The sequence below is a fragment of the Tursiops truncatus genome, chromosome 1 (genome assembly GCF_011762595.2).
Source record: "Tursiops truncatus isolate mTurTru1 chromosome 1, mTurTru1.mat.Y, whole genome shotgun sequence".
In the NCBI taxonomy this organism is placed as follows: Eukaryota; Metazoa; Chordata; class Mammalia; order Artiodactyla; family Delphinidae; genus Tursiops; species Tursiops truncatus.
In genome coordinates this window covers 83,176,228-83,197,383 of record NC_047034.1, presented here as the reverse complement: position 1 = coordinate 83,197,383, position 21,156 = coordinate 83,176,228, and the positions used below count along the sequence as shown (strand labels likewise).

Sequence of the window (21,156 nt, the reverse complement as noted above, 5' to 3'; positions counted from 1 at the left end):
TTTGCTTGTTTTTGTTTTTGTTTTTTTAAATATTTATTTATTTATTTGGCTGCGCCGGGTCTTAGTTGCGGCAAACAGGATATTTTAGTTGTGGCATGCAGGATCTAGTTCCTTGACCAGAGATTGCACCTGGGCCCCCTGCATTGGGAGTGCAGAGTCTTAACCACTGGACCACAAGGGAAGTCCCGTCATTTGCTTGTATTTTTGCCCTGCCTTAATAACCGTTTTGCCTGGAAGTCATGGACACTCAAGAGTCAGAAAAACCCAGGTCCCCATTGCTACCTCTCACTAGGTGCATCCTTGTGCAGCTTATTTTTTTTTATCAAAGATCATTTCTTTTTTTAATTAAGGTATAGTTGATGTACACTACTATATGGTACAGGTGTACAGCATAGTGATTCATAATTTTTAAAGGTTATATTCCATTTACAGTTATTATAAAAAATTGGCTATATTCCCTGTGTTGTACAATTGTGCAGGTTATTAACTTCACCAACCTCAGTTTACTCATCTTCCCCAAAATGGAGGTAATAATACCTATAAAGTTGTGCAAAACATTAAATGAAATAATGTCAATGGAACAATATCTAATACAATCTTTGGCTTGTAGTAGGGATTCAATAACTGGTAACTATTGTTATTCACACTCTACAATGAAAATCTCACCCATATCATTATTTGGTTTATTTGTTTTATTCTCCTGATTTACTGCCTTCAGCAATTAAATTAAGTTCATAACACCAGGTTTCGTAGCGATAGGCCATGCGGATTTGGGCCACATTTGTCTTTCGGATATCATTTCCAGTAGGACCTTCTTCAAGGTAATTATCACCCAGAAACTTTACTTTCTCCTATAAGAGAAAAGGAAACAGAATGATTGTTGTCTCTTTTTACCCTGATATAGACAATAATTACATCCTCCACCAAGATTCCTTCCTTATGTTAGCTACGGGCAAGAGGAAAACAATAAACCATTAAAAGCACTCATCCAGTACCTCAATGTGCACGGTCTGCTGAGAAATCAATTATATTTTATTTCCCTTGCCCAAAAAGCATGGCCAGAGAGACAGAATAGTTTTTTCTAGTCCCTGTCCATAGTAATTGCACATGATTTGTGAAATAATTTTTCAACATGTTTCCCCAACTAATTTTTCAATATTCAAGTTGCCAAATTCTAAACTCAGAAGGAGAGCCAGTCAAGGGCAGGTCTACCTCATGAGAAATTCCACATTGCAGAACACTGTTTCTTGCCACTTCACACATATCACAGGTACTCAGCTTGAAGACTTGTGCAGCAATGGCGTATTCTTCCATTAGGGGCTCCTTGGGTTATTTATTTAAATGAGGCCAAAAAAAAAAGGAAGAAAGGAAGAAAAAGGAATGCATTAAAAGAAATAACCCACATCCTGCACAAAAAGAATAATGAAATATCTTGATTTGACTTTAAAATTCTGGGTGGTAAACAACATTTCAGCAAAAATATACTTGTATTACTCAAAATTCCATATGTGTACCTTGGTGAAGTGGAATTGCATCGGGTCATCTGTAGACAGTGAGATCATTAGCCCTTTCTGGAAGAAATCTAAAAACGGATTTTTGGCATATTCTAGAAATAAGCTGTTGTTACTTAATGGCGACATAGCGATGGGAATCTGGGCTAAGAAAAACAAATACTGTAACACAGGACTCTGTAAAGGAAGAGTGAAAAAAAATTTTTTTAGTGTTGAGAAAGGGACACAAACTAGAAAAGTTAAAACTTCCTGGTTACCTCAAGTTTTACCTGTCAATAAAATTATCACCTATTCTTTAAATCCCCTTGTAAAGAAGAATAATAGCTTTTAAATGTAAATACTATTTAGAAGAAATTTATTTGGGATCCATTTTCAGAAGCATTGAGTCAAACCCAGCTGTTTGTGTTTTAATTGTCTAGTTAGTTAGGCAAAAGACTTCACCTTGAAACATTTTTTTTCCCTACAAGAAAGTTCTGACTCACACCAGAGGCATTTTAAAACATGCTATAACATGAAATCTGGTGAAAACCAGTTTCAGGTAAGCCAAGCTGCCTCTGATTTATCCCTTGTCAGAGTTCTAAAATGCAAGTCAGGCGATCTGCATTAACTCCTCCCTGCCACCAACTATCTAGGTAATCTCGAGCAACTTCCTTTACTTCTCCGGGCCTCTGTAAAATGAGATGCACTAAATAATCTCAAAAATCTTTTTTGCTCTACTTTAATTTGATTCCAGTGTTGATAATGACTTGTGACAGAATGATAAGGGGAAAAAATGCTGTTCCTCTAGCTCCAGTATAAAAGTTAATATTGAGAAGAGAGCTTCCAACTCACCTTTTTTAAATTCAGGCCATGAGAGATATTATCTGCTGTCATGAATGCTGTCATGAGATGGGTGAGAGCTCCAGCTTCCCCACAGTGAGGTCGGAACAGAAACGTATTCATGCCTCGTTCCCTAGGGAAACGGAGCTACTATAGCAATCACAGGTGACTGACTGGGACCTGGCAACAGTGCTGGGCATAGAGTGATTTATAAGAAAATCTGGTAGGAAACACCAGAACACTCTGAAAGGGAGTGGGGTATCCAAAGTATTCAGCAAAACTGACAATTCCAAATCATAATCTTAATTCTTCCCAAACACAGGCTTTTTGAAAAAAGAGACAACATAGGATATGAGGGTATGGAGGAAAGTTTTGATTACCTGAACAGAAACATCTTCAGTTTCCACCCAACTTTTACCAATATCACCATGTCGTTGTTTCTCCTACTCACACTTCAGCGGGGAAACATTTCCAGAAAACCCCATTATGATAGTCCTCTATTTATTCCTTACCCAGATATATCAAGGAAGGTAAAATGTATGGAATTTTATAGTAAATTGCACAGTGATTAGTGTAAATTCCTAAACTTCCAAAGAAAAGGAACTGTGAAAGTTACTGAAGGCTCCAAACTGTCCATTCCTGCCCCTAAATAAATAAAGAAACCGAAGAAAAAGACAAGGGAAAGAAATTTCTGCTCTGGGCCAGCTGGCAGCATCCCAGCAGCGTAGGCCCTCAACCACCTAGGGTGCCAATGTATGAGGAAAGAGGTGTGCTAAATAGATTCTCCTTCTAGCTCCAGTTCTCATCTACTTACTTTCTCAGGCTGTTGAGCACCGTGATGTTTGCGTACATATAGTAGGCATAGTAAGTGTAAGATGGATTCTTTTCCATGGTCCACTCCTGGGGCTTAGGGCTCTTGGAGGAGAACATGTGGCCGCTGTGTTTGGACTCATCATCCACACTGTCGAAGCCAGTAATCTGTCAGGAAGAGTGAGCCACGTAATGGGTTCAGTCTGAAGGCAGGGTCCCGGCCCTCAGACAAACTTTCAGCTTCCAAAGGCAAGGACCAAATGTCAGAGATAAGCATCAAGAATTAATCATGGTTAGGTAGGCGGGCTGGTTCATGTGCAGCCGTAGGAAGGCTTTCAGGGCCATGCTTACATGCTTGAGGAAGACACTGAGGTCTGGGTGAGCCTGGGGGTTGATGGTGGCCTCAAACACTGGCATGAAAATATTCTCCAGCATCTTTCCGAAGTGTGGAAGGAAATTCTTAGATCGGAACACATCACTAGAGGCAGGAATGAAGAGAATTTAGGAGGAAAAGATTTTTTGGACTAATAGTTCAAAGCAAAGGACCAAAGGCAAGCAAAGGACTAAATGCCATGTTCAGGAGAAGACCTAGTGTCTCCATCCTAGGTCCACTCTGGTACATTCTTCTTGGCTACCCATAATGAAGGATTCAGTTTGGGTTTGGCATAGGAGGTATAAATTTCTTGTTGGACCACATGCCCCTATATCTTCTACAAATCCTCTGTGGTAAGAAAACTAAACGTTCACAGCTAAGTCCAGATAGAAAATGAAGAGTATGGGAACTCTGTCATGAAAGTTTCAATGATTTTTACATGTGTGGTATCGTGAGCGTGAAACAGTTATCAAGAACACCTATGATATGCTGTGGCCAGGGGGCAATCTAACAAATTCTTATATAGCACACAATATATGCCATCCACTCTTTTAAGTGGCCAGAAGTATTAGCTAATTTAATCCTCATAAAACACAATAAATTAGGTACCATTATGACCCCATTTTAAAGATGATGAAACTAAGGCACAGAGAGGTCACACAACTTGCCAAGGTCACACAGCTAGTAAGTGGTAGAGCCAGGATTCAAGCATAGCCAGTCCAGAGCCAGGGCCCATGCTTCTAACCACCACACTCTAATGCTTTAATATCTCTTCCTTAATGATATTAGACAGGATGTTTTACTCCAGTCAAAAAGCTACTTTTATTTTTGGCTAAAGAGACAGGATAAAACTCTTGCATTGTCACAGGGCACACACAGCATGGAGGTAGGTGGCTAGACAATATATAAACACTTAAGTTAGATAAAAGATCAATGGTATGAACATCCCTGAGGGCAATGAGTAATTAGCAGGTGATAATACCATTGATGAATACTCATTAATCATGGAGAACTTGAGCACTTGTAGATGAGACAATCGACAGACAGTGGTAGAGGTTCTGATACAAGAAAGGTACACCCCAGTACAGATGCGCATGGGAAAGAGTGAACTGGACACAGAGAGGAAGACCAAGAGAAAGAAAATGTATAGTAAAATGTATATAGTTCTTATCTTAAGTCTTAATCATTCTCAAGAAGTTATTTTGTGATCTGCATAAAGTCCCCTGTTTTACAAAACAAAACCAAAAAACCTGGTTAGAAAACTGAACTGAAATGATCTTCCTAACTCCTGTCTGTCATCAAGAGTGCTAAACCCAGAAGGGACAAAACCAGGCACCCGGGCCCCAGTACTGACTGCTGTTTAACAAAGCTTATTTCTGTCCAGATGTGCTGCACATTCCTTGCTGGTGTGGAGGGTGAGGCAGGTGGGAGGAAGGCAGGCTTCAGGGTTTCCAGTGGGTGGGTACGTACTAGATCCTGGGGACCTGGATCATCCATGTCATGTTGGGGCAGTAGATGTGGTTTCGGACGAACCAGGTGGAGAGTTTGCTCCACTCATCAGGACTGCGGCCGTAGATAGACAGGCGGGGCTCAGTGTGCTGGTACTTGGCGTCCACCAAGTCTGCACCTACCTCCTGCAAAGCCAAGAGAGGAGTCCAAAGCCAGGAATTCCCACGGGTCCCTCAGGGGTCTAAACCTGTGGGGTCTAGGGAGAGGAGATGGGTACTAAGAAGAACAGAGGAAATGTGAAAGGCAGTCAGAGGAAAACTATCAAGGTTAAGATGTAAGGAGCCTGAGAGGTGAGGGGGAGCTAGTCGGGCTAAAAGACTGATAGGATGTAATGGAGTCTAGAGAGAAAAAGAGTCAGACTAAAGATGATGAAATCCCAAGGCACTGCTGCAAAAGAAATTCAGCTTTTCATATGCCCCCTATCTCCCCAAACACACATCTCCCAACTGCACCTGTCATTCCTGCCTCCTAATGTTCAGGTGTCATGAAGATCAGGATGGATTCTGATCCTAATTCTTCCTGAACTTGCAACTCCAAAAGCCTGGAAGAGCCAGGTCCTTAATCCCAAATCCACACCCTTAGGGTCTCTGTCCTAGGAATCAAGGTCTTTGAAAATCATTACAGTGAATGTTTCAGAAGAAATTATCACATTCATTTGTGTATTGCCTGACCTCAGGGATAGCACCCTCCCTCCCTCCCTCCCTCCTTTCCTTCCTTCCTTCCCTCTTTTCTCTTTCCTTTTTTCCCTCTCTCCTTCTTCCCTCCCTCCCTTTCTTCTTCCCTCCTTCCTTCCTTCCCTCTTTTCTCCTTCCTTCCCTCCCTCTCTTCTTCCCCCTCCTCAAGAACCAGGCCAGGTACCATAGATCTGGTTGATTTCTCCTCACCTTGATGATAGTGGCAAAATATTCCCCATTAATGTAATTGTCTGTCTTCAGGTAGAGGTCCCGTAGCTCACTTGCTCCTACAGGATTGTATTTGTCATTGAACTTATCAAAACGCTGGAAAGTCTGACGTCCCTGCATCAGGAAACAGGAGCACAAGTATATCTTTATCAGAGCTGCCTGAACACAGAGAGTTAGGGAATGGCCACAAGGAACAGTGGCCTGGTAACAGGAGAAGGGCTTGGCGCAGAGCAACTAAGCCAGTGCACCACAACTACTGAGCCCGTGTGCTGCAACTACTAAAGCCCATGCCTAGAGCCCGTCTCCACAACAAGAGAAGCCACCACAATGAGAAGCATACGCACCACAATGAAGAGCAGACCTAGCTCGCCACAACTAGAGAAAGCCCATGCACAGCAACGAAGACCCAACAGCCAAGAATAAAATAAATAAAATAAATTTATTAAAAAAAAACAAAAAACAAAACAGGAGAAGGGCTTGGGCTCCAAGAATGGAATCCAATACAGCTGACAATGAGAGAACCTCAAAGTTGTCCATGGGTTCTTTCAGTTAGCATGGTAAGCCCACGTAGTTTAGCGGGCTCTGAGAAGGGAGAGTTTGTAGGGGAAAGGCGTGTGGGGTTCTGAGAATTAGATGAAACTGACATTATCTTTTCAACCTACAGCATGAACATCCAGAGAATCAACAGTCAGGTCGTAGGGATGCATTTTTAATTTAGCAAAAAGTTCCTTTAGGGTCAGATTTTTCTCCTTGGTGCTATAGACCACTCTGTCAGCATCAACTTGGTAAGATTTCTTAATAAAGCGCAGTAGATGTTTCTGGTTCATGCAAGCGGCTGCATGGATATGGGTATCAACCTGTGTGTACATTCAGACAAAGAAAAACCAACAATCAGCTTGAGTTATGCTTCTCTGTGGTGCCTGCCAATCCCACTGTGATGGGAGAAAGGAGTATATGATAGGGGTGTGACCTGGCAGCTGGTGGAGGTGGCCGAGCAAAGAATGAACCCGTAGCACCTTTTTGTGCCCTTGTGAGGATGTGAAAGTTTAGGCTGGATACAGTAATATTGCCTGCTTCTCCTGGATATCTGTGCATCAAATTTACTTCCTACATTTGATCCACACAAAAGTCTTGGGGACAGTTCTCCACCCATGAGACACAGCTGGAAGTGAAGCAGCTGCTACAGCTTTCAGCCCCAAAGGGAGAAAGGTTGAAATGATGAAGCCATGGCACAGCGATGGCACTTATGAGTTGGTATTTTTATGAGTACAATTTTATAAGCGGAAGTTTTGATAGATTAAGTAATTTGCCCAAGGTTATACAGGTGGCTGAGCCAGGGATTGGTCCCAAACCTCTGCTCATATATTTCCTACTCCCACTTCCTTGCAATCATTTAAGTGGTCAGAACACATCTTGGAAGTGTTTCTAGTTGATTAGTTTTCCATTTGCTATTCACAATCCTCTTATGAGCTAGATTGAGCAGATATATTTCCCAGTTTTACAAATGAGGAAACTGAAACTCAGAAATATTTAATCATTTCCTCCCCAATGTCTTACAGTCAGGAAGTAGAAGAAAGAGGACTAGAGTGAAGACCTTTCAAATCCTAGAATAGTGGTTTTTGAGGTTCTATTCGTTTTTATTATTTTTGTTGTTGATGATAACTATAATTTTTTATGGCAATAATGTGATAAACCTTTCTATGCAGAAAACAGCAGAAAAGGCATTTTAATCTTTTAGACATCATCTATCTCCTTTCATGAAGTTCTACTGAACCTGCAGAAATCTTACATGAATCAGAAAAACAGTATCTTTCTTGTCCTGTTCAAGAAATAAGTGGATTAATGTTTTTGTCCAGGAATGACCCCTGAGCACCGAATATGTTTACCTTCCTGCAGTTGTAAAAATCCCGGTGGGGGTTGCTCTTCAGCTCCTTCAACTCATCCATCTCATTGAGCATCTGATGGACCTGGAACTTGGAGGAGAGGAACTTCAGGCGCCGGTGGGTATAGGTCTTACTGTGAAAATTAAATCATGATTGTAAAAAATTCCAGACATCTAAGGAAAACAGTCACAATTTCAAAACCATCAGGACCCTTATAACCTGTAGAAAACTATTATGTTTGTTTCCAAATGGAACTGGCTTACTCTGCATTAATCTAACTTGAAAAGTATTGGGCTCCAAGGACTTAATCTTTTCATCAAAATTGTACATAAATAATAATGAGGGAGGATTGGGGCTCAAAGCCTGTCTCAGCCACCTGTGTGACTTTGGGCAAATCACTTAACTCGTCAAAGTCTCAGCGTGTAAATCGGGAGTTATAAAAATACCCACCTCATAGAACGATTGTGAGGAGAAAAAGAAACAATGCACATGAAGGTTTTAACATAGTGTTTGAACCTTGTAAGCAATTAATTAATACGTAGTCTTACTGTTAGTAGTAGTAATAGTAGCAGTAGTTTAGGTCTTAACACTTACACGGGTCCTCGAGCAATTAAAGCAAGTAAAAAATTCATATCATCTAAGAAGGTGTCCAGATTGGGGTAAGGAAGTGGCTTAGGCTCCTCTTTGCTGGCTGCTTCTTCATTAGGATAAATGTAAACCACACCGTCCTTCATTTTGAGGTGATAACCGAGGTTTTCCGGGAGGTTATCTGTTCGGAAGGGGTCTTCTCTCTTCTTCATGGGAGGGGTAAAGACTTTTTCAATAAAACACACAATAATATATCAGCACATAGAATGAATGACCACATAAAAATAACCAAAGTTAAATACTGTAAGATCTCATTTGTATGGAATTCTGTATGTCATAAGTTGTAATTATCCAGAGCTAAGCTAAAGTTTATTTTTACATTATTTCCCAAAGGTGACTAAATTAGTAGTATAAAATAACAATAACATTTTATCTAGTGTAAGAATGATTTTCAAGTTCTTCAGAATTTCTGTTTATATAATTGCAATACTTCTTACAAACCATTTTCGTTATTTATTAAAATTGTTAAAATCTTCCTGTTAAGAGCATTTTATTAACATTTGAGATAACTGCGTAGAAATAAAAGTAAAACTACCGTTAAAATGTAGAGTTTGGGCCTTTTCCTTATTTAAACCAAGCTTCTCTATCAGTCTTAATTTAGAGTGGTTATTTTTTAACAGACAATTTTTTTGAGCAGTTTTAGGTTTTAGGGGGGTGGTGTGATGAATTGGGAGATTGGGATTGACATATATACACTAATATGTATTAAATGGTTAACTAATAAGAATCTGCTGTATAGGGCTTCCCCGGTGGCGCAGTGGTTAAGAATCCGCCTGCCAATAGAGGGAACATGGGTTTGAGCCCTGGTCCGGGAGGATCCCACATGCCGCGGAGCAACTAAGCCCGGGCACCGCAACTGCTGAGCCTGTGCCCTAGAGCCCACGAGCCACAGCTACTGAGCCCGAGTACCACAACTACTGAAGCCCGCGTGCCTAGAGTCCGTGCTCCGCAACAAAGTGAAGCCACCACAGTGAGAAGCCCGCGCACCGCAAGGAAGAGGAGCCTCCGCTCTCCGCAGCTAGAGAAAGCCCACGTGCGGCAGCGAAGACCCAACGCAGCCGAAAATAAATAAATAAATAAATTTACTAAGAAACATATATATATATTTTAGAAAAAGAAACTGCTGTATAAATTTTGATGACCAAAAGAAAAAAAAAAAGAAAACAGAAAATGTTGGCACATTTTCTATCCAAAACTGAGATAAGGAACACGAAAGAAGTGAGACAGTACATTGCTATGTCAAGTATAAACTTTCGAGTCCCTACTCTTAAATATACTAGAGAGATAAAGTATAATTTAGGAAACAAAGGCAAGTCATCCTAAATGTCAATACTATAGAAGATGAACAAACCAATGTTATGAGTTACCAAACTGGAACATGTTTACTATGATTTTAATATTAAAAGGAATTAAAGAGAAGAAGCTCTAGAACTGGAAATTTTTAACAACATCACAAGTTGATAGTTCAAAAACCTTAAATAGCTGCCTCCCCTGAATTTCAATTCTAGAAGTCTAATCCTAAAGATAATAGAGCAATTGTACAAAGATGTCTTAATAAAGATGTTTATTGTAACCTTGTTGGAAATAAACTTTTTTTTTTTTTTTTTTTTTTTTGTGGTACGCAGGCCTCTCACTGCCGTGGCCTCTCCCATTGTGGAGCACAGGCTCTGAACGCGTAGGCCCAGCGGCCATGGCTCACGGGCCCAGCCACTCCGCGGCATGTGGGATCTTCCCGGACCGGGGCACGAACCCGTGTCCCCCGCATCGGCAGGCGGACTCTCAACCACTGCGCCACCAGGGAAGCCCTGGAGATAAACTTTTAAAAGTCAGAAATCTAAACGCCTAAATATAGGAATTGATTAAATAAATTATGATACAGTTATACAATAGAAATTATTAAAATATGATTGTTTAAAAATATGTACTATATAAGAAAGAAAGTAAAAATGAGATATGTAAATAAAGTGCTATGGAAAGTCAAAACCTGTAGTTTACTTTTGTACAGAGGTCAGAGGAAGGAAGGAAATGATAATGGTCGAGCTGTACCTTGAAGGATGAGACTGGATCTGGACATTTGAACATATAGTAAAAAAGTGAAAGGAAGGGCAATGCAGCACAGGGAATGGCATGGCAACAGTACAGGGGCAGGAATGTGCTGAACTAAATGGACAACAGGATATGCTTCCAACCAGGACAAAGAGTTCAAAGGTGGAGTAAAGGAGGTAAGTTTATAAATAGATTGAGTGTGCAAGTCCAAAAATAAATAAATAACAGATAAATAAAACATAGTTAGAAGGCTAGATGGTGGTAGGCCTTGAATGCCAGGCTCAAGACTGGACTTAACTTTGTAGGGGGCGTAGTTAAAGGTTTTCGTCAGGAGAAGGATGTGCTCAGATCTGTTTTATAATAACTGGTACCAAAGTGAGGATGAACTGAAAGGAAGTGAGATTAGAATTTAACAGAGTAGTTAGGAAGCTATTGCAATGATCTGGACAAAGAGAAATATGCACCTAAATTAGAGCTTGAGGAATATGGTGAAGAGAGGAGGTTCTGAGAGATATTGTACAGACTGAATCAAGTGATTGGGCACTTGGGCGGGAGAGAGAACGGAGCCAAAGATGACTATGATATCTTAAAACTGGGTTACTTATAATCATGGGGCACTTTTAACAGTTAGTAGTTAAACCTAAAGCTATATTCCAGACATTATATAAGAAAATTACTTACCTGGATAGAAGCTCTCATTTGCTACCGAAGCCTCACCCTCAATGTTCCTCAAGTACTGGGAAGGGGTTTTTGGAAACCTCTGAAATGACTTCTGCATATATTTCTCCCGTATACACAATGCCCGATAAAGACCTTTGCAAACCATTTCGAAATCTTCAACCGTAACCTACCAAGAAAATTTCACAGTAGCTCCTGTGAAAACTGGAGAAGTGGGGAAAGCTTGTCATTGGCACCTCCCAGCTCTCCTGGGTGTCACAGCCCCTGCTGAGCCGCTCCTACTTCTCACTCAACTTGGGCCCTGGGTCTCCCTCAAGGAGCAGGCCCTGAAGTTTTAATCGCTCTTCCATTCCTGCCAAAACGTGTCTGTCCTATGAGTCTTTCCTTACAGTCCCATATTTGTTTTTGGTTTTTGCTAGATAGCAGTGATTATCTAACAAATATGATTAAAAGGACCCATTCTAACATGGACAATACTTTCTCCAGGTAGCAAAAGAACATTTTAAGTATAGGCTTCTGAAGACAACATCTCAACTGAAAGACAATGTTGGTGTAATATGAGAACTCAGATCACCTGCTGGTCAGTGTGGAAAAAATTGGGGAAGGAATAAAGTGTCACACTTCCCTCAAACCCTGTCACCCATGCACTGCTTTCTGTAGCTAGAGACGGATCAGAATATCATCCTGTGAGAAGTCATTCTTTGGGATGGTTTTGAACAGGATTTTATCTGGGACTAAAAACAGAGATTATAGAGTAAAATTTTCTTAGAACTGCTGGAAATTTCCTAAAACTGACCTATTTTTGGGCTTCCCTGGTGGCGCAGTGGTTGAGAGTCCGCCTGCCGATGCAGGGGACGCGGGTTCGTGCCCCGGTCCGGGAAGATCCCACATGCCGCAGAGCGGCTGGGCCCATGAGCCATGGCCGCTGAGCCTGCGCGACCGGAGCCTGTGCTCCGCAGCGGGAGAGGCCACGGCAGTGAGAGGCCCGCGAACCGTAAAAAAAAAAAAAACTGGTCTATTTCCCTGACCCCATCCCCAACTCCTGGCTGGGCTTGACATGCCCACAGTTATAACTCTAAATCATTGCATGCTCATCATCAGAACCCAAAGACTTTCTGGGACCAATGCAAGCTTGTTCCCAATGGTTTGAAGTCCAGATATTAATCCTAAACAGTTGAACTCTTTTTAATGACTTGTTGACCTTGACCAAGAGAGTCTGGCACAGGTGCTAGGTCTGGGGGTCTGCTTCCAATAGCACGCTTGTTCCTTTGCTACCTAATGGGCCAACCACCTAAAGCTCCTTGAGGACAAGAGCTGGATCTTATCCACCTTCTCGTCCTCAGCACTTAGCACACAGTGCCTGACACAGAGTATGTGCTCAATAAGGACTGATTACAATGAATTTGTTGTTTACCTGGGATGAATGGCCTTGGGAACTTAGCCCTAATTCCCCCTTTACTTCTCTGTTCAGTTATAAAGGCAAAGACTGATTCAGGTACAGGCCACAACTAGGTGGAGTGTAGCTCAGCAGCTCAGCCACCTTCAGCTACCCGGTGTAGCCACATACTTGGTTCTTCAAAGAAATTATACTCCAATAAAGATGTTAAAAAAAAGAAAAAAGAAAGAAAGAAAAAAAAAGACTCCAGACCAAGATTTCAGGTGCCCTCCAGCTTTTATAGGAGGAGAAGCTAATCCCTGACTTCTGTGAGCCTTGTCCTTCCTCTCATCTTCTTTCTTTTTATTCCTGTTTTCATTTCCACCAAGCACATAGGGATCAAGTTTTAATATTTGTGGTTTTTTTGAACTCTGGCCTTCTCCAAACTTTGTTTGCCACGTTGCTATTAAACATTTCGTTTCAGTTATTTAGCATCTAAAATCCCTGCCATTTGTAGAGCACACATGTTACCATGCAGAAAACGAATAAACAAGAATAGTGTCCATTTCATTGCTCTGTCATTTTTAAATATCTTGGAACTGACCCTAAGTGGGTCAGTTACATGAGAAGAGGGTTTAGGACCAGTCATTAAAACTATATTTGGAGCATAGACCAATGGCTAAACAGCAATTTCACCAATATGATGCTGATTTTGCAAGTCCGTGTGGCAGAGATTTATTTATTGACCAACTGTTCTGGGTAGGACAAGCAGGTCAAGTTGTTTGCAACTTGAGTTTACTATCCCTGTGGCATACCAGAATCTGTTCCAAGCAATAATCTACTGTGTAAGCATCTGCTATGAAATTGGAAAGGACAGTTGGTCGAAAAACAGCAGCTGCATTAGAATGTTCTGACCTCTCTCTCATCTTCTTCTTCTTTTTTTAAAAAATAAATTTATTTATTTACTTTTGGCTGCGTTGGGTCTTCGTTGCTGCGCACGGGCTTTCTCTAGTTGTGGCAAGCAGGGGCTACTCTTCGTTGTGGTGCATGGGCTTCTCATTGCAGTAGCTTCTCTTTGTTGCAGAGCACAGGCTCTAGGCACGCGGGCCTCAGTTGTTGTGGCACGTGGGCTCAGTAGTTGTGGCTTGCAGGCTCTAGAGCGCAGGCTCAGTAGTTGTGGCGCACGGGCTTAGTTGCTCCAGGGCATGTGGGATCTTCCCGGACCAGGGATCGAACCCATGTCCCCTGCATTGGCAGGCAGACTCTTAATCACTGCGCTGCCAGCGAAGTCCTCTCTCATCTTCTTTCCTCTCCACTCTTCTTTCCTCTTTTCTCTCTCTTTCTCCTGATCTGTTTTCTTTGATTGGTTAATGCTACCTGCAGCCCTTCTCTCCATTCTAGGTCTGCTCTGGGTCCATCTTTCCCCAAGAGCCCCTCCCCACTCTGCCCCCCGGGCCTCCCTGAGGCTCCCTTTCCTGCTTTATGATGCCCTCAGTGAGACTAGTTCAGTTGCTACTCTCTTTGGTTCTTTTGCCAGAATCTGTCCACTGTATTCTGTAACACACACATCACATTCTACTGCGTATTCGCATGTGCAAGCAAATGAGATAAAGGAGGAGAAATTATGTGAGATGATAAAAGCAAAACAGAAATATGTCATAGCATATCGTAAACAACAAGGTCGTACTGTATAGGGAGCTATATTCAGTACCCTGTGATAAACCATAATGGAAAAGAATATATATATATATATATATATATATATATATATATATATATATAAAACTGAATCAATTTGCTGTACAGTAGAAGTTAACACAACATTGTATATCAATCATCAATAAATTTTTTTTAAAAGTTGTAGCATATTGGTATTGAAATGTGATAATGAAGTACAGCAAAGGACAGGTGAGCTAACACCTTCTTCAAAAGGAAGGGGAGGAAGGAAAGAAGCTGAAACAATCAAGCTGAGTATCTTTCTAGCAGCTACATGTGAGGGGCAAGAAGCAACTCACCCCAGAGGAATAATCGCCTGTGATCTGCACTCTCTGAAAATCAGGCACGGTCTCGTAGGTGGGAGACGAAGAAATGTATTCATCAATGTGGGACAATTTGGTGGAAGATGTTTCACTTTGTGGAACGGACAAACTAATGGTCCTCTGTCCAAAGTAACGCTTTTTTCTCGGTTTGAAATTGAAAAATAAAAAGAGTTAACTTTATCTTCATTGCGAGTTTCATTGTGGTAAGTTGATGTTCCACTATACAATTTCATTTTGAGAAAAAGAGTGAAAATTAAATGTGGGCTGGGTGTCAGAAACAGGATCCAACCTTATGGAAAGGGGTATCATGTTAGAGTGTTCCCTTCGTCCTCGTATACCTTGGAAGAGTGGGTCTTGGGGAATGTACTAGAAGACTCTCAGCATGACACTGTCCTGCACAGGAGGCCCACTCCCAGCAGAACAGGAAGTCTGGGTGCTGCAGTAAGCACAGGCTATGTCAGTTAGTACCTGTGTCATTTGGTGCGTGTCCCTTAAATTCTGTGAGCTTCTGTATCTCTCTCTAAAAAAGTGGTGTAATGATGTCTACCATTCAGGATTTCTGTGAGATTTAATGTTTATAAAATGCTTAGCACACTACCTGGAACTTGTAAGTTGCTTAATCAACATTACTTCCTCAAATCAACATGTATTTATTCCGTTTCTACTTTGACCCATGCCCTGTGTTAGGTCCTATGGGGGATGCCAAAGAAGGTGGATTGCTGTTATTTCCTTAAAGAAATAAAACCAAGGGAAGGACTGCAGAATGACCTCCCCATGAAGCTGGTTGGGGGAGGGGAGTGTTTTGAGGAGGGGGGGGTCCAAGTAAGTGGTCAATAACAGGTTTGAGAACTAAACTGTGGCACATAGTGACAGGTAGTGAGTACTAGAGTAGTTCAAAGAAGGGAAAATAAACAGACTTTGTGGAGAGGGATCTGTTCAGGGGAGGCAGTAGTAGTTACACATCACAGGCATAGGATGGGCAGCGCCTGAGGGCAGAAACGGAGAGCTGTATCCCTGAGGCCTGGAGGAGGTCAGACTGGCTGAAGGGCAGGATTCCTATCAGGCAGCACGACACTAAGGTTGACTAAGTACAGAGTCCAAAGATGAGGCCCTTGAGTTCCAGTTTCTATATAGTGTGGAAACTGAGCGTGTGCTCAGCAGCCATCAGCCACTTTGGTTTGGAACAATCACGTGGTAGATCATGTCCTCTTGCTTGGGTGAACAGGAATGGTTCAACTAAAGGCAGGTTGGATGAAGGTAGGAAGGCCACTGTTTTCTTCTTTTTTGGTCCTCGTTGCTTCGCCCTAGTGTATTCAGTGTGTGTGTTTGGGGGGGGTGTGGGTTTAACTCTGACAGAGTTTTTCCTCCAAGTTGAATCATCATTCAGAGTGAACCATCTGCCCTGACATTTCCCCTTCCTTGTGTCCCAACGTAATGAACATTCCACTTACACCACTTACCTCCTGCCTCCTGTGGGGGTGGACAGAGCCTCCAGCTGGAATAGGTGTTTGCGCATCTCATCGTGCAAAATTGGACAGATCTCATCCACATCAAAAGGGGAGATCTCATGATGGCCTCCCTCATCTTTGACTTCAGAGGCAAACACTTTTTCAGCAAAGCTCCGTGTTGCATCATCAATACCTAAAAGGCGTTTTCACGTGTTAGTGTTCAAGCACTTTCTCAGAAGTCATCCGAGAGTTTCTGCTGCACAGAAGGCACAGTGCTAAGGACTGCCCTGGGTACATGGCTCCCCTGCTCTCCGCCCAGTGTGCCAGGAACATGATGGCACTTCATGCCTATTCTCTCTTTAGTGGGTTTTTGTGTGGGTAGCTTGGAAATCCATTCTCAGAATCACGGGTCAGATTCTTACAGCACACTTTAGAGGGTCCTAAAGATGGGATTGGGCTCTTGCAGGACTAGCACTTAACCCAAGATCACCTGTTTCTGGCGGGGCTAAGTTTGATTTCATAGTAACCATGCAGCATAGTCCTTCCTATCAGGTTGGTGGAATTTTTCTGACGGTTTTAAAGATGCGGATAGGGTTGTTGGTCCTTGGCGTTCTTCTTCCTGAACAGAATAAGTGATCTAAATAGTTCTGAGAAATAAATGTGTACTTTAGGGCCTTTCTTCCTCATAAGACAGATATTGTGTTTCTGTCACACATCACAACCTCATTTTTTTCAAATCCTGATGACTTGGTGATGTGCTGGTGTTGGGGGCGGGAAGGGAATCGCTAATATTTACTGCCTAGTGTTGGGAGTCCCATTTCTTGTGGATATGTGGCCTTCCATAATGAGTGACCTTTGGACAGCCCATTTTACTTTTACTTGCCTTAATTTTTCCATTCTTAAAATGGGTGGAAGGATGACCTTTTAGCCTGGCAATGAACAACCCCAAGATCCTTAGAATACAAGACAACCAGTTTTATCATATAGGGTAGTGATGGCCATCAAATATCTGCTTTTCTGTTAAGTTCTCTTGTGTTTTCCAGACACCCAGCTGTTTCCATCTGAGTAGTTATAACCTCCAATACTTCTAAAAGTCTCTTGGTATTTCCAGAAAAGAGCAGGTAGCAAATAATGAGAATGGCAAACAGCTGGATATTTGGAGCAACAGCAGGAGACAAACATTCTTCATGTGATGACAAAGCAAACTGCATGCAGAGAGATAGATCCCCTCACTCCTGCTGCCCCTTCAATGTCTATACAAGTCTCCAAAATGACACATTTTCAATTACAATTTAGGTAAGTGTACTGTATTCAAGCACTGTTCTGTACTTACCAACTCCTTCACCTTCTCCTGTTTCAGTTTCCTTATGTATAAAGTGGGAATACTAATACCTACAAACCTCACTTACAAGGCTGTTGTGACATCGAGATAATGTATGTGAAAATGCTTTTTGAGAGCAATTTTTTAAAGGAAAATAAAACACCAGATTAAACTGAATGACATAATTTGGTAGCATTGCTCAGACTGATATTTGGTATTTGGGGTTAGGTTTGGGTTATTAAGGAAACGATAAATGGTATGGCTTAGTATAGGCTGAAGCATACATTGGAAATGAGAGTAATTGCCTCATAACTTCACCAACGCTAACAGTCAGGTCAGCCAGTTTTCAAACCTGGCTTGTCACAGCAGAGTAACAGAGAAGCCCAATATGTTGGCTGAACTTCATGCATCTATTTGTCTCATTGAGCTCAAGCACTTCCTGAAACTGACAAGCATCTTTGGATGCTATCCCTAGTTTTTTGGCAAGCACCAAGATCCATGAAGGAACGAACAAAACACTAAGTAGATACATTTGATGACCTGAGAATGCCTCCCCACCCCACAGCCAACTGTTCCCCAGAAATAGTATCATTCCTCCCTGAGCATCACAGGCAAGCACATGCACCTAAAGGATGAATGACAAGCAGAAATTAGAAGAGGCTTCATGTACCATGGGGAGCAAATGGAAATAGGCCAGTGGGCTCTGATGATGATGAGGAGGAGAATGAAGATGACTATGCAAGTGGCTTGTCATGATGGGGCTGTGGCAATGCTCTTGGAGTTCTCAGGAGGGAAAGTATGGAAATGGAGTCCCAGGAACCAAATCCTACTTGCTTGAGATCTGGCTCTTCCAGAACAAGCATCCATTATGTGGGACTGCACACATCTATTGGTTTCATGTTTTTAAACATTGTTTTTTCTAGGTTGTAGCTAAGTCACTATAGACAGTTGAAAAGTAGAAACTCTACTCTCAAGAAGTAGCTTACATTATCACCAAAAATTATATGGTTGATATTTCCTTCCACTGAATCAACCAGTTGTTTTGGCTTCATGTAACCACAGCTGAAATTTGATTCCTAATTCAAGAGCTTTGCCTTTCAAAAATACTTCAGGGAGTGGTGGTGATTAGGGAGAGGAAAGAGTGAAACTGACATTTCAAAAGGTGAGTAGATAAGATTTGGTGACAACCTAATTCATGGAGTAAAGTACAGATGACTCCCTGAGGTTTGTATAGATAATTGCTGAGTTCTTTTTTGAGCATGTTTGAGATAATGGAGCATCTGAGTGGCAATGTCTTGAGGTTAGGACGTCCACATTTAGACAGAGAATAGATAAGAGAATAGAAACAAGAAGTAGAGTGGTGAAGCAGAAAGAACACTGGACTAGGAGTGAGAAAAAGTGTCTGTGACAGCTGGGTGGCCTTGGTAAAGCCATATAATCACTAGGAGCCTCAGTGTTCATCATCATAAAAGAGGAATATTAATAATAATAATGTCAACTTCAGAGAATTGTTGTAAAGATTGACCAAGAAATACTTTAAAAACTACACAGTACTATGCAGAAGTTGGGGATTATTATTATTAACATAGGAAGTGCAAAACTCTTGAGAAAAGAAATATCATGCTTGCTGCTTCACCCAACAGACCCAGAAAAACATGCTTATTTCTCAGCAGTGCTTTATTAATGTGTAGGAAAGACAGGTTGTAGATCTTTCATCTGCCACATGGCATCTCATAGAGGAACTCAGAGGCACCATGAGTACTATCAGTCCGTCAAAGGACAAGTCTGATTGGAGATGGAGGGGAACACACATAAAAAGTTACAATTTTATCGAAAATGGGTTTCACTTTATCTGGTCACAAAAATTCACCATGGAATTTTTTGCATTGGAGGAGGGTTTACTAGGGCAGGACTCAGTAGATCCCCTTAACTAATGTCTAAAGGAGAAGATTATTTTATGTCAGAATAGCAAATGAATGTCCTCTGAGGTTTCTGTAAAAAAGGGATTTTTGGAGGCAGGAAAATTCATGAGTGCATTTGCTATGCTATGGGAGATCTATGGTCATTATAAATCTTTGTTGGCTTTTAATGGTATCATTAATAAACACTGCTGAAAAATAGACATGCTTCTGAATTAAAGAATAGTATCTTTTAGAAATTGATACTTTGGCAAATGGCAGGAAAAATAGCCCAAAATACTCACGTTTTTCTTCAGCTGTATGAAATAAAATAGAACAAGATAAAATATATGTGGCTACTAATCAATGCTTTGGAATAGAAATAGGTAGGTTGGTATAAGAAAGGGGTGTGGTGGGATGTGTTATTAAAGCTCATTCTTCCATTTTTCTACAATTTGCTGCCAATAGAAAACCCTGGGAATATAGTTATTATATAGCTCTTTGTTTTCTTTTCCTTTCTAATTTGTCTCTTTAAATTTATGTTTATAATTTTAAAAAGGTACTCTTTGTAAAATGTGATTTTTAAAAACCTGATCAAGAGGGATGGAAACTCTCATACAATGCTGATTGCAGGTAAGCGAAAACAGATTATTTGGTAAACAATTAACACCTACCAAACAGCCATTTCTGAGAATCTATCCTACTGAAATAATCCTTAAACATGGAAAAAGCTTTAGGTACAAATATTATTGTCAGAGCACATTTATACTTAAAAAAATCATAAGGAACTTAAGGGATTGGTTAAGAAAATTGGAATATTATACAGCCATTTAAAATGATGTTTAGGAAGAGTTTGGAGTGCCATGGTAACTGATTAAGTTATAATGTGAAGCCAGAAAAAGGGCAGGATACAAAGTCACATGTATAATATAATCTCAACTGTGGTTTTTTAAAAAAAATTCTTTAAATTTTCAAAGAAAATAGTTTGAAAGAAAAACACTAACATGTTAAAAGTTATCTTTGGATGATGAGGATTGTGGTTTTTTTTTTTATAACTACTTTTCTAAATTTCTCAGTTTCCCTAAATGAGTGTTTATTACTCTTATTTTTCAGTGAAATGTCTCTTTTTATTTCACATGAAATGTATTACTTTTATAATGAAAAAGACAAATTATTATTTTGAAAATTACTCTGTGTACAAACCTGGATTGTGAACCATCAGAATACACAGATTAATATTAATATTGCCATTATTCTCATGATTTTCAGCTAATGGTATAGCTAAAGACATTTTATAGGACCCTTCTCCCAAGTGTGGCAGCACAGGTTTTGTTTAGACTAGCAGCGTAGATAATAAATATCTTACACAGTTTTCTACTGGGATCATCAAGGATGCTACTACATGATACAGTTTTAGAAGATCACCTCCCTCCTAAAACTAAAAACCAAAATCCCCTTGGAAACCTTGTCTTGTCTTTTCCTGAAATGTACTGTTAAAATTACTATGAACCTTAAATAAAGGATTCCCGAGCTGACATGATAGTTAAAGGATTGATTGCATATTAAAAGCAGTGAACTCTACAAACACTTTTGCACACCTACCTGGAAGTTTCAACAGAGGCATTGTGCTGGGATCCTTGATTCTAGGATAGCACAGTAGAAAGGAAGAGACAGGAGACTGTGGGGATGACTGACTGACAGTATAAAACACGCTGATATTCATTTTATTATTTTGCTTTGCCCCTGTAATTTGACCCTTCTCTGCTAAAAGGAGACAGATGAGCTTTAGACCTATTTATAGCTTTAGGCATTGACTGTGAAAAACAGGTGAAGCCTTCAGTGTTTACCCTGGGATTTTAGACAAGATATCTGTGGTAGGCCAGAAATTGCATTTCA

General features: G+C 40.8%; 1 protein-coding gene across 3 annotated transcripts; it reads right to left on the bottom strand.

The window, feature by feature from the left end:
• Nucleotides 1–512: 512 nt before the first annotated feature.
• Nucleotides 513–20,946, bottom strand: AMPD1 (adenosine monophosphate deaminase 1). 3 transcript variants are annotated; one of them, XM_004321449.4, is made up of 16 exons: nt 20,863–20,924; nt 19,566–19,577; nt 16,054–16,234; nt 14,570–14,735; nt 11,183–11,348; nt 8,402–8,621; nt 7,811–7,940; nt 6,587–6,781; nt 5,907–6,038; nt 4,984–5,147; nt 3,492–3,618; nt 3,145–3,308; nt 2,343–2,463; nt 1,515–1,688; nt 1,213–1,323; nt 515–851 (listed from the first exon to the last, which is right to left on the bottom strand). In XM_004321449.4, exons 1-16 carry the CDS (start codon nt 20,882–20,884, stop codon nt 693–695), a joined length of 2,244 nt encoding a protein of 747 aa, XP_004321497.4. In that variant the 5' UTR covers nt 20,885–20,924; the 3' UTR covers nt 515–692. The 3 variants fall into 3 exon arrangements, with proteins under 3 accessions (XP_073665426.1, XP_004321497.4, XP_073665422.1); XM_073809325.1 differs by lacking the exon at nt 6,587–6,781 and having other exon boundaries at nt 513–851; XM_073809321.1 differs by lacking the exon at nt 19,566–19,577 and having other exon boundaries at nt 516–851; nt 20,863–20,946.
• Between the last annotated feature and the right edge of the window lie 210 nt (nt 20,947–21,156).